A 12,428-nucleotide genomic window follows, 5' to 3' on the forward strand; every position below is an offset into this window, starting at 1 on the left:
ACTGTGAATTATGAAAATATCTGTAACTTGCCCAAGCGCAATGCCCATTGAGTGCCATCTTGACTCAGTTGATGGCAGTGTCCCTCTGTTTTCAAGTCTAAGGAGTTCTCCTAGTGACCTGACCCAATATTCATCTCTCAGCTAACACCATGATAAACAGCTCATCTGGGTTATTCATTTGTTCTTGTGGCATCTTGCCGTGCACATTGGTTGCCAAGTTTGCCTACATAACATGTTGGGTATTTTGCTTTTACAGTGCATGTCACAACATTCTGTAGGTTAAAATTTCAAGTGACATTGTAATTGCAGGGACTTGAGAAACATTTGTAATTGTCCAGTATAGTATTGAATAAACCGGTGAGACACCACTGGGGACGAAAGATGTAAACTAACCTTTAGTTCTTTTTGACTATTGAGCACAGGGAGACCCGAATGTACCTGCGGGTCAGCTGACTTTGCACATTGATGTCACCCGCCCAGTTCAGCTGCCTGACATCGAGCACCTTAGAAGCTTCGACAAACTATCCCGAATCGTGTTGGAGATTCACCAACAGGTGCAATGTGACCAACAGAACCAGGGGCACCGGCAGGAGAATGCGCAGTGCAGTATGGACAGCTTGCAGTCCGCATGTAATGGTGACCAGAGAATGAAAGCTGCCGGAATGAGCACGAAGCCTGAGACAGGAGAAGCAGAGGGAGCAACTGCCGAAGGGTCACCAGCACCGCCAGTGCCTGGGCAGCCCTTTGTCTTACCTGTGGGAGTGATGGCTCGAAATGAAGTGTACCCAAGGACGTGTAGAGCCTGGTAAGGGACTGTTGAGTGTGTGGCACTAAATACCACAAATTATTGGTCTTCCTAATGGTAACATCTTGTGGCAGCAGAGGGCATGAATGAGGTATTAAAGGTATACTTTGCATCTAGTTTCACAGAAGAAAAGGATGGAGTTAATGTGAGATTTGAGGACGAAGTAGAGTATTAGAGGTATTCAATAAGATAAAAAGAGAAAGGAGGTGCTGAACAGGTTGCCGTCACTCAAAATTTAACAAGTCACTTAATCCCAATGGGATAAATCCCAAATTGCTGAGTTACCAGGATAGAGTAGCAGAACAAAAACATAAACAGAAATACCTGGAAAAACTCAGCAGGTCTGGCAGCATCTGTGTTTAACTGGGCCCCTTTCCACAGAAGCTGCCAGACCTGCTGAGTTTTTCCAGGTATTTTTATTTTTGTTTTGGATTTCCAGCATCCACAGTTTTTTTGCTTTTAACTTAGAGATAGCAGAAACTCTGCCCACAATCTTTCAATCCTCCCTCTGATGAAATGATTCTAGGGGACTGAGGGATTACAATGTTAGATCCTATCTTAAAGAAAAATGGAAAGGGATAAACCTGGTAACTACAGGTCAGTCAGCTTAGTACCAGTGATGGGGAAAGCTACTGGAGGCCAATTCTTCAGGAAAAATGAATATTCATTGAGAAGCATGGATTAATAAGCGACAGCATGAACTTGTTAAAGGTAAACTCTGTCTGGCTAACCTGATTGTATTCTTTGAAATAACAGGGAGGATTGATGAAAATATAGTGTGTTCGATGTACATATGGATTTTCAATTGGCACTTGAAGTGCCAGACAACACACTTGCTTGGAAAATATAAGTACGTAGTATTGAAAGCATGATGCTAACTTGGGTGTATAATTTGGGCAACTGGATTAGGGATAGGAGACAGAGTAGTGGTGAATGGATATTTTTGTGACTGGGGGCAGGTATGCAGTGGGGTCCCCCAGGAGTCAGTATTAGGCCCATTGCTTTTCTTATTGAATATAAATGACCTGGATGTGGGTATGGGAAGTACAGGAGGGCATGGAGAGACTGATGAAATGGGCAGGCACATGGCAGATACAACCTTGTGTTTCATTACGAAACGATATTAATAGATTAAATGAATGCACAAAACTGTGGCAAATAGATTTCAATGCAGGGTCAACTGCTTTGAACTTAATTGATGGAGCAGGGTATTTCTAAATGGTGAAAAGTTGGAAATTTGGGGGGGTCAAGGTTCATGGATCATTAAAATGTCATGAACAGAAAGAGAAAATAATCAAAAAGGGAATAGAAGAACAGAATACAAAAGTGGGTAGTAGTCAAGCTCCAGATATACAAAGCCCTGGTTAGATCACACCTGGATTACTATGAACAGTTCTGAGCACCACACCTTGGGAAGGATATATGGGCCTTGGAAGGAGTGAAGTGTTGGATTGTCTAAATGATACTTGGACTCCAAGTGTTAAATTACAAGGTGTGATCACACAAACTAGGGCCGTATTCCCTGGAATTTAAAAGAATAAAGGCTGATTTGATCAAAGTTTAAGATATTAAGGGGAACAGACAGGAAAGATGGAGAAATGATTTCCACTGGTTGGGCTGTCTAAGACTAGGGGACATGCTCTAATTTTTAGACTCAGATCTTTCAGAGGTAAAATCAGGAAACACACACTCAGGACGGTGGAATTTTGGAACTCTGGTCTGCAAAAGGCACTTGACGCTAGAGAAATCGCTAATTTTAAAACTGAGACTGATTGATAGACTTTTGCACGACAAAAGTATGAAGGGATATGGGGCAATGGTGGGTATATAGGGTTAGATCGTAGATCAGTCATAATTGAATGGCAGAACAGGGCTCAAGTGGCTAAGTGGCCTATTACCACTTGGGGGGGTGCTGCATTACCTGCCCTCTTTCAGATGAGATGCTAAACGGAGGACCTGTCTGCTCCAGTGGGTATTAAGTGACTACAACACTATTCAAAGCTGAACAAAAAGTCCTGTTATCCGGGACAAGATTCATCCTGCATCCAATATCAGCAAAGAACAAATTGGTCCTGGCTTTGATGAAACTTGGCTTGTGGCTGCTGACACCTTGCCCATTACTGAAATCTCCTCACCTGGCTAATCTTCTTTCAGTGGTAGTGCTGTGCTTCCTTTATAACACCTTAGCCTCTACTCCTGTAAAAACTTCAGCCTATTCCATCCCTCCCACCCCTCCTTTAAAATCCTCATTGTCAAGCACTCTGCAAACCTCACCCAAGTTTCTCCATACTCCCTTGTAACTCTCACCATGGTTCAGGGTCTGGTCCGCATCCCTTTACCTTATATATTTTCTCTTCTCTGTAAAACATTGTGGTCTTTTTCTACATTAAAGACTCTATAATAAGTGCAAGTTGCTTAAAGTTTTGAGATTTTAAAGAGTGTGATTAGGTGATCTAAAAATTCAAGCCTGTCCCTTGCTATCCACTCAGAGAGATTGAAGGGCGGGTTTTCGTCGGTGACATTCTTGCTCCTCTCCAGCTGGTTACCGGAATCAATTTATAAAAAATTATAACTTTCAGAACAGACGAGAGGCCTGATGAATTCTAGAATAGATTGTATTAAGATGTCTGCCCAGTTCTATCAGTTTGTAATTATAATTAATGCAAATAACTAACAAACTTTTCATGCACAGTAATTTTTTTCAACTCTTTTTAGTGATATTGAATGTGTGTTGTCTTTCTACCTTATTGCTAGTTTTTACGGCACTGGCCTGATAGCAGGACATGGATTCACCAGCCCTGAAAGGACACCTGGGCTTTTCGTTCTATTTGATGAGCGATGTTTCGGCTTCATCTGGCTGGACCTGAAATCGTTTAGCTTGTACAGCAGGATTGAAGACTCGCTGAGAAGTGCACAGGCTCCTTTTAAAGAAGCTTTTGAATTGATGCTCAAGAGCATGCAGTCATGGACATCCTGACTAATGTCAGCTCTCAGGGAATGAAGTGTTGTATCAATGAGCAATCACAGCTGTGTAAAGCAGTCTCTCCCCATGTCCACTAAAGCATGCACTTTGGGAAGAAAGACTGGTGTTTGAAGTTGCCAGAACCACGTATCACCTTCTCCTCACCTTTAACCCCATCCCTTCTCACCTGAGCTACTACCCGAAGGTAATAATTGCTGCAATGGTTTCGTAATAAAGTTTCTTTCAGAGCTACCTGCGTGGACTGAATAGAGAACGAAATGTAGATGGGAGTGCGGAGAATCTCCCAGTGCTTGCTTGTGCATTAACAACAAAGGTGGGAATAAGGATCGAATGAAGCTTTGACTTTTCTGTATGCTGAGTAACCTTTGTTGGTTCAGTGAGGGTTTCTGAGGGGCTTTGTCTTTTAATTTTGTTACACATTGTTGAACACACATGCTTTTGTATTGCTGAAAAAAAGAGACATGAAACCTAAGCTTTTCATCTTATGTTCATCAGTACAGATTGCAAGATTGCCAACAGTAAAGGGAACAACAATTTATACTGCATGAGTGCTGATTGGTTGGCAAGTGGACTCTGATTAGTACAGACGTTGCCTTGGACATTGCAGGAGGGAACAGTTAATTGCCAAGTTTGACTTTGATTGACCTGTCTGGTTTGAATTTGAACAAAAGCTTGGCAGTTAACTGTTCCCTGCTGCAATGTCCATGGCAATGCCTGTACTAATCAGAGTCCACTTGCCAACCAATCAGCATTCTCTTCTCAATGTGGTATGACTTGTTGTTCCCTTTACAATGGTATTCTTGCAATCTCCTGATGACTGCAAGACGAAAAGCTTAGACGGCATGTCTCTTTCCAGCAATATTTAAGTTTTGTACTACCAAACAACTACATTTATTGTGTTTGGAGAGGGATAGAATGAGGAGGAAGTGATGATTTTTGTATTTGATCAGAAATTCGATTATACCTGGGTCAGGTGTTTCTCTCAGACCTCATCAAACTCCACCCCTCTAAACCCATCAATGGAGACATAATGACACTATATCAGGAATTAAAGTATTATTTAAGTTTCAGTTTATACAATTATTATGCTTAAAAGATTTTAATATTTATGTTAAAATTTATAAAAGAGAAATTTTCAGTTTAATGTTTTTATGTTTGAAAAGAATTATTTAAGTTTTGTTATCTAAAACCTAATTAAAAGAAACTTTTAGAAATTGTATTATGTTTCCTGCCTACACTGAGGACAGACTGGAGTAACGGGAACTCAATTCCAGCCTAGAGTCCACCTGCATACCACCTTTAGATCAGAGACTGGGAATTCTACAATGAGTAACTTGCCTCCTAACTCCCCAGAGCCTGTGCTCTCTGGTCCTCAATCATTCCACCAATGCAAAAAGCTTTTTCTTATCTACTCTGTCCAGACTCCTCATGATTTTGAATCCCTCTATCAAATCTCCTCTTCAAGGAAAACAGTACCAACTTCTCCAATCTGTCCATGTAACTGAATTCGTCATGAGCGCAGCTCCAGCAAAACTAAAGAAGTTCGACATCATCCAGGACAAAGCCATCTGCTTGATTGGCAATCCCATCTACCACCTTTAAACATTAACTCCTTCCACCACTGAGTCTCAGTGGCAGCAGTGTGTACCATCCAAAAGTTGCACTGTAGCAACTGAAAAAGCCTCTTTCGACATCACCTTTTAAACTCCCAACCTCTGCCAAGAACAAAAGAAATTGGAGCAGGGGTACACCCAATGGCCTCTCAAGTTTGTCTCACTATTCCATATGATCAGTTCAGCTCTTTTGTCCTTGGTTCAGACTTGGACAAAAGAGCTGAACGCCAGAGGTGAGGTGAGAGTGACTGCCCTTGACATCAAGGCAGCACATGATAGTGTGGTGCATCAAGGAGCCCGAGCAAAACTGGAGTCAATGGGAATAAGGGAAAACTCCCCTCTGGTTGGAGTCAAACCTAGCACAAAGGAAGGTGGTTGTTGGAGGTCAGTCATCTCAGTTCCAGGACATCACTGCAGGATTTCCTCAGGGCAGTGTATTCAGCCCAACCATCTTCAACTGCTTCACCAATGACCTTCCATCATAAGGTCAGAAGTGGGGATATTTGCTGATGATTACACAATGTTCAGCACCATTCATGACTCCTCAGATCCTGAAGCAGTCCATGTCCAAATGTGGCATAAAACATCCAGGCTTGGGCTGTCATGTGGCAAGTAAAATTTGTGCCATACAAGTGTCAGGCAATGACCATCTCCAACATGAGAGAATCTAACCATTGCCCCTTGACATTCAATGGCATTACCATCACGGAATCCCCCACTATGGTGGGACAGGACATCACCCAAGGATGGTGATGGTGGTGTCTGAAACATGATCTGTTAGGTATGATTCTGTGAGCATGACTATGTCAGGCTGTTGCTTGACAAATCTGTGAGACAGCTCTCCCAATTTTGGAATAAGTCCCCAGGTATTAGTCAGGAGGACTTTGCAGGGTCGACAGGACTGGGTTCGCCATTGTCGTTTCAGGCGAATGCATTGCAAGCAGCAGGGAGAGAGAGAGAGCTGGTGTGGGACAAACAGGAGAGAGAGCTTGTGGGGTGAGAATAGCATTCCAATTATTCAGTTAGTCTCATTGTGATGAATTTCCTTTATATTCTTTTCAGAAGCCTGTGTGCTGACAGCACAGAGCAGCCAAGAGGATGTGCTACTGCAGACGCTGTCTCACAATCTGTCTATCCTGGAGCAGAAGCTGCAGCAGGATCCTGACTGGACAACTTTGCAGCAGCTGAGGGAGCAGGTGATCTCTCAGTTCACATGGCCAATGAGATCAGATGATGCTGTGTGGAACTTTGTTACTGAGATATTGGTGCTGCTCTTGTGTTTAAAGCAGGCGATGATTGAGTTGCTTGCACAGTTCACACCCCCAAAACCAAACCCGAAGACCCCAGAGTGTGCGCCGGCACTACCTCCTGATGCTCTGAGTATCTCGCAACAAAAAACAGTCCAGTCTGCACTGCAGTTTGTCATCACTCTTGGGATCTGCCCTTACCTCTTGCCAGGGGTCGGAACTCCTCTTGGCTGCAGGTCGGATTTTGCCGCAACAGTTGAGAAGATGGTTTGTCGCTTGGCATTTCCCAGCAGAATGTGGAGGCTTCACGCTGTCACCCTGGCACTCCTCGAGATCACTCGTCATCCTTCCTTAGAGAGCCTGGTCCTAACCAGGCACCTTGGAGATTTGTTAGCCAGCCTCTGCCAACTGGGATATTCACCAAACAAATGTCAACTGAGCTCTGTATCACTGGAGGGCTCACAGCAGGACAGAGAGAGACAGAAGGTACTATAACTGACCCTAATAGCAGCAACCTGGAGCTATCAATACAAGCAAACAAACTGCAACTTCCTATATGACAGATCTGAGGGGAAGATTATTAACTGGCTCTGAATCTCGGCAGTCAGCACTCATGGAGAAAACGGGGGCTGAACATCTTGGCTGGTGAAGGGGGTGCAGGAGCAGAGGGACTTGGGTGTATGTGTACATAGAACATTGAAGGTGGCAGGACAGGTTGAGGGAGCAGTTAATAAAACATAAAGTATCCTGGGCTTTATTAATAGGGGTATCGAGTACGAGCAAGGAGGTTATGTTGAACTTGTATAAGTCAAGAGTTCGAACTCAGCTGGATTATTGTGTCCATTTCTGGATGCTGCACTTCAGGAAGGATGTGAAGGCGTTAGAGAAAATGCAGAAAAGCTTCATGAGAATGGTTCCAGGGATGAGGAACTTTAGTTATGAAGATAGATTGGAGAAATTAGGACAGTTTTGCTTAGAGAAAAGGAGGTTAAGAGGAGATTTGATCAGGGTATTCAAAATCATGAGGGGTCTGGACAGAGTAGATAGGGAGAAACTTTTCATTTTTGCGAAAGGATCGCGAATGATAGTGCATAGATTTAAAATAACTAGTAAAAGAAGCAAAAGTAATTTTTTTGTGCAGCAAGTGTTTTTTTTATTTGTTCATGGGATGTGGGCATCACCGCCCAGGCCAGCATTTATTGCCCATCCCTAATTGCTGTTGTTCAGAGGGTATCTAAGGGTCCCACATTGCTGTGGGTCTGGAGCCATGTGTAGGCCAGACCAGGTAAGGATGGCAGATTTCCTTCCCTAAAGGATATTAGTGAACCAGATGGGTTTTTTTTTTACAATTGGCAATGGTGTCATGGTCGTTGTCAGACTTTTAATTCCAGATATTTACTGAATTCAAATTTCACGGTCTGCCATGGTGGGATTCGAGCCTGGGTCCCCAGAGCATTACTCTGGAATACTAGTCCAGTGGCAACTGCCTCCCTTAGGATTTAGAATGCACTGCCCGAGAGTGTGGTGGAAGCAGGTTCAATTGAAGCATTCCAAAGGGAATTAGACTGTTATCTGACAAAGAAAATTGTGCAGGGTTATGGGGAGAAGGCAGGAGAATGGCACTAGATGAATTCATCATCTGCTCAAAGGACCATGCTAATATATCACCCCCAACTCAATGAGCCTTTATCTTGCCTAGTAACCTTTTTGTGTGTCACCTTATCAAATGCCTTTTGGAAAGTTATGTATACTACATCTACTGGTTCCCCTCTATCTATCATACTAGTTACATCCTCAAGAAGCAAATAACATTAGTGAAACACGATTTCCCTTTTGTAAAACCATGTTGACTTTCCCTGATCATACTATGATTTTCTAAGTGCATTAAGAGTTTCTTAACTATAGATTAAGGCATTGGTAAAATAATAATGGGGACCTTAATGCTGTCCAGAAACTCCCACATATTGCAGCCACAGCACATCACCTTTTGTGCCATGTATTTTCTTGTTTAATTAGTTATAATTATTGTTCAACCAATTACTTTAGTTCTATAGAGTGATTAGTTTATCTAGTTTATTGATTTAATAAATATATGGATTCTTAGCTCTGAGTTTGACAAACCCCATTAGCTTAATGAATAAAATGAAAGCTGCAGCACTCTCGTTGTTAGGGTTAAGGGTGAAGCTGCAGCGCTCCGGTTGTTAGGGTTAAGGGTGAAGCTGCAGCGCTCCGGTTGTTAGGGTTAAGGGTGAAGCTGCAGCACTCTGGTTGTTAGGGTTAAGGGTGAAGCTGCAGCACTCTGGTTGTTAGGGTTAAGGGTGAAGCTGCAGCACTCTGGTTGTTAGGGTTAAGGGTGAAGCTGTAGCACTCTGGTTGTTAGGGTTAAGGGTGAAGCTGCAGCATTCCAGTTGTTAGGGTTAAGGGTGAAGCTGCAGCGCTCTGGTTGTTAGGGTTAAGGGTGAAGCTGCAGCGCTCCGGTTGTTAGGGTTAAGGGTGAAGCTGCAGCACTCTGGTTGTTAGGGTTAAGGGTGAAGCTGCAGCACTCTGGTTGTTAGGGTTAAGGGTGAAGCTGCAGCACTCTGGTTGTTAGGGTTAAGGGTGAAGCTGCAGCGCTCCGGTTGTTAGGGTTAAGGGTGAAGCTGCAGCACTCTGATTGTTAGGGTTAAAGGTGAAGCTGCAGCACTCTGGTTGTTAGGGTTAAGGGTGAAGCTGCAGCGCTCCGGTTGTTAGGGTTAAGGGTGAAGCTGCAGCACTCTGGTTGTTAGGGTTAAGGGTGAAGCTGCAGCTCTCCGGTTGTTAGGGTTAAAGGTGAAGCTGCAGCACTCCGGTTGTTAGGGTTAAGGGTGATGGTTTGTAGTTTTGTGTAACATCTGTGTCTTTGCCAGGGTCTCACTGTTGCTGAGCAGCAGGGCTGCCAGCAGGCTTTGCAGAATCTACTGGATCGAGTATATCAACCGCTTGTCATCAAGGAGTTGCTGATCTTACAGGGAGGAGCAAAGCCGGTAAGGGGGCGAGAGGAGGGGCCTTAGCAGGGGGTAAGAGAGTTGGGGAGGAGGGGTGCTTGTGGGTGTGGGCGAGGAGGGGTGCTTGTGGGTGTGGGCGAGGAGGGGTGCTTGTGGGTGGGGGCGAGGAGGGGTGCTTGTGGGTGGGGGCGAGGCGGGGTGCTTGTGGACAGGGAGGTTGGGGAGGAGGGGTGACTGCGGGTGGGTGGGGCCATGTGGGAGTGTCTGTGGGGGGAGGTGGGTGGGGGAGGAGTGGAGGGGTCAGGTGGCGGGGGGCAAGGGAGGAGGGACGGCGGAGAGGTAGGGCATCTGGGGGGGTGGGCTGGAAGGAGGGACGTCGGCGGGTGGGGTAGCATTCAATAAGATCATGGCTGATCTAATAGAAGCTTAAGAGGCAACTTGATTGAAACATACAAGATCCTGAGGGAAGTTAACAGGGTGGATGTGGAGAGGATGTTTCCTCTTGTCGGAGAATCTAGAATTAGTTTAAAAATAAGGGTCACCCATTTAAGACAGATGAGGAAAACATTTCTCTCAGAGGGTTGAGAGACTTTGGAATTCTCTTCCTCAAAAGGTGGTTGAGGCAGAGCTTTTGAATATCTTTTAAGGCAGTGGTAGATTCTTGATAAACAGGGGATTGAAGGTTATCGGAGGTAGTTAGGGAGAGGTGGGTTGTTTTGGGGGAGTTGGCAGGGACAGTGAGAAACTGTTCACTCATCTCTGTAAAGTGATTGCCAACCATTCAGAGCTTGGCTGCAGAGAGCGGGATGTTTGTTGTGTATTTTTGACGTTGCTGTTCTTGTGTATTTGCAGGTGGCGTCTGCGATGGGGGGAAAAGCACGGACTCTCTCACAGGCCCCAGCCTGGCTGCGACGTCGGTGTGGCCAGCTTCTGTCTGAGAGGCTGATGAAGCCATCTGGTGTTCAGGCAGTGGTCAGAGGGATAGTGGAAGGAGCTGGAGGTAAGCGATCAGCCTGAGGTGGTGTTCGGACAGTCCCTGGGGGCAGGGGGAATACCGCACAGTGTCGGGGGGCACGGGGAGTACCGCGCGGTGTCGGGGGGACACGGGGCGTACCGCGCGGTGTCGGGGGGACACGGGGCGTACCGCACAGTGTAGGGGGGACATGGGGAGTACCGCGCGGTGTCGGGGGGCACGGGGAGTACCGCGCGATGTCGGGGGGCATGGGGGCGTACCACGCGGTGTCGGGGGGCACGGGGAGTACCGTGCGGTGTCGGGGGGCACGGGATGTACTGCACAGTGTCAGGGGGCATGGGGAGTACCGCACGGTGTCGGGGGGACACAGGGCGTACCGCGCGGTGTCGGGGGGGGTGCGCATGGGGCATACCGCGCGGTATCAGGGGGCACGGGGCGTACCGCACAGTGTTGGGAGGCATGGGGAGTACCGCGCGGTGTCGGGGGGACACGGGGCATACTGCGCGGTGTGGGGGGGGCACGGGACATACCGCACGGTGTCGGGGGCGGTGGGCATGGGGCGTATCACACAGTGTTGGGGGAGGCAGGGGGAGTACCGCACAGTGTCTGGGGGGGGCAGGGGGAGTACCGCACGGTGTCTGGGGGTCAGGGGGAGTACCGCACGGTGTCTGGGGGCTGCAGGGGGTGTACCGCACCGTGTCGGGGGGCGCACGGGGCGTACTGCTCGGTGTCGGGGGGCGCATGGGGTCTACCGCACGGTCTTAGGTCCAAAATTGATAGTTTTGGTCCAAGACGCAATCCAATAATAATCCACACTTTTTGTTCTCTGCACTTTTTTGATTGGTCAATTGGTTGATTTGCTGGGTAACGCCTCCTCCTCCCAGTCTCCCCTCTCCCTCCACAGGTTCGTGGGGATGTACAAGGTTGTGTGTTCGGGTGTAGGAGGTGTACACGGGTACGGGGGATGTATGAGGATGTGTGTGTATGAGTTGTGTGTTGATCCTGTGTACATCTCACTTTTCTTTCTTCACTGTCTGTTCACAGCTGGAATTGCTGGAGGTCAGGGTGCAGAAGCAGCTGCTGCTGATTGGAGGAAATGTGATACTGTTGCCAGGATATTGGCTTCCTGTCCTCAGCAGTGTCTGTCTGTTGCAGATTACTACAGGCAGGTGTGCCCTCAGGTAAAGACAAGCAGCTCTTTAATGCAAGTGTTTGTTTAGAATCATAGAGCATAGAATTAGAGGGGAAACACGGGGAGGCTGGTGTGGGTGTGGGCACGGGCAGTTGGTGTGGACACGGGGAGGCTGGTGTGGGTGTGGGCACGGGGAGGCTGGTGTGGGTGTGAGCACGGGGAGGCTGGTGTGAGTGTGGGCACGGGGAGGCTGGTGTGAGTGTGGGCACAGGGAGACTGGTGTGAGTGTGGGCACGGGGAGGCTGGTGTGGGTGTGGGCATGGGGAGGCTGGTGTGGGTGTGGGCACGGGGAGGCTGGTGTGGGTGTGGGCACGGGCAGTTGGTGTGGACACGGGGAGGCTGGTGTGGGTGTGGGCTGATGTGGGTGTGGGCAAGGGGAGGCTGGTTGAACCATGAGGAACTATACACCAATGAGTGGGAATGAAATTACAGGACTCGGAATCAGCTCAGGAAATGGACGAATGAGATAAACAAGGGGATGGATCTGATAGAACAGCTGTATCCAGAGGGATGGTGAATGGTTAGACCAGATGCAACTCCCAGACATGTAAGGTGGCAGGTGTTTTGAAGGAACTGTCCAGGGAGCAAATCAACAACATCAATAATTTGAAGAGAGAGTTGGGCTGGTATTTAGGTAGAAACTCAATGACAG

The 12,428-nt window shown here is 46.9% G+C and overlaps 2 protein-coding genes across 8 annotated transcripts in view; both read left to right on the forward strand.

Moving 5' to 3' along the window:
* fbxo31 (F-box protein 31) overlaps positions 1-4,458 on the forward strand; it is a 94,277-nt gene extending 89,819 nt beyond the window's left edge. For 5 of the 7 annotated variants that reach the window (XM_041192664.1, XM_041192665.1, XM_041192662.1 and 2 more), the window contains 2 exons: positions 423-805; positions 3,560-4,456. In XM_041192664.1, the coding sequence (XP_041048598.1) occupies positions 423-805; positions 3,560-3,782 (606 nt within the window). In that variant the 3' untranslated portion in view covers positions 3,783-4,456. Of the gene's footprint in view, positions 1-422; positions 806-3,559 lie in introns of all 7 variants that reach the window. The other 2 variants (XM_041192660.1, XM_041192661.1) reach the window with 2 other exon arrangements.
* Positions 4,459-5,300: 842 nt separating this feature from the next.
* Positions 5,301-12,428, forward strand: part of tango6 (transport and golgi organization 6 homolog (Drosophila)) — a 106,729-nt gene continuing 99,601 nt past the window's right edge. Inside the window, exons 1-5 of the mRNA XM_041191717.1 lie at positions 5,301-5,367; positions 6,464-7,134; positions 9,534-9,650; positions 10,464-10,611; positions 11,629-11,765. Coding sequence (XP_041047651.1) covers positions 5,301-5,367; positions 6,464-7,134; positions 9,534-9,650; positions 10,464-10,611; positions 11,629-11,765 — 1,140 coding nt within the window. The remainder of the gene's footprint in view (positions 5,368-6,463; positions 7,135-9,533; positions 9,651-10,463; positions 10,612-11,628; positions 11,766-12,428) is intronic.

Source organism: Carcharodon carcharias, chromosome 7 (genome assembly GCF_017639515.1).
Source record: "Carcharodon carcharias isolate sCarCar2 chromosome 7, sCarCar2.pri, whole genome shotgun sequence".
Taxonomy (NCBI): Eukaryota; Metazoa; Chordata; class Chondrichthyes; order Lamniformes; family Lamnidae; genus Carcharodon; species Carcharodon carcharias.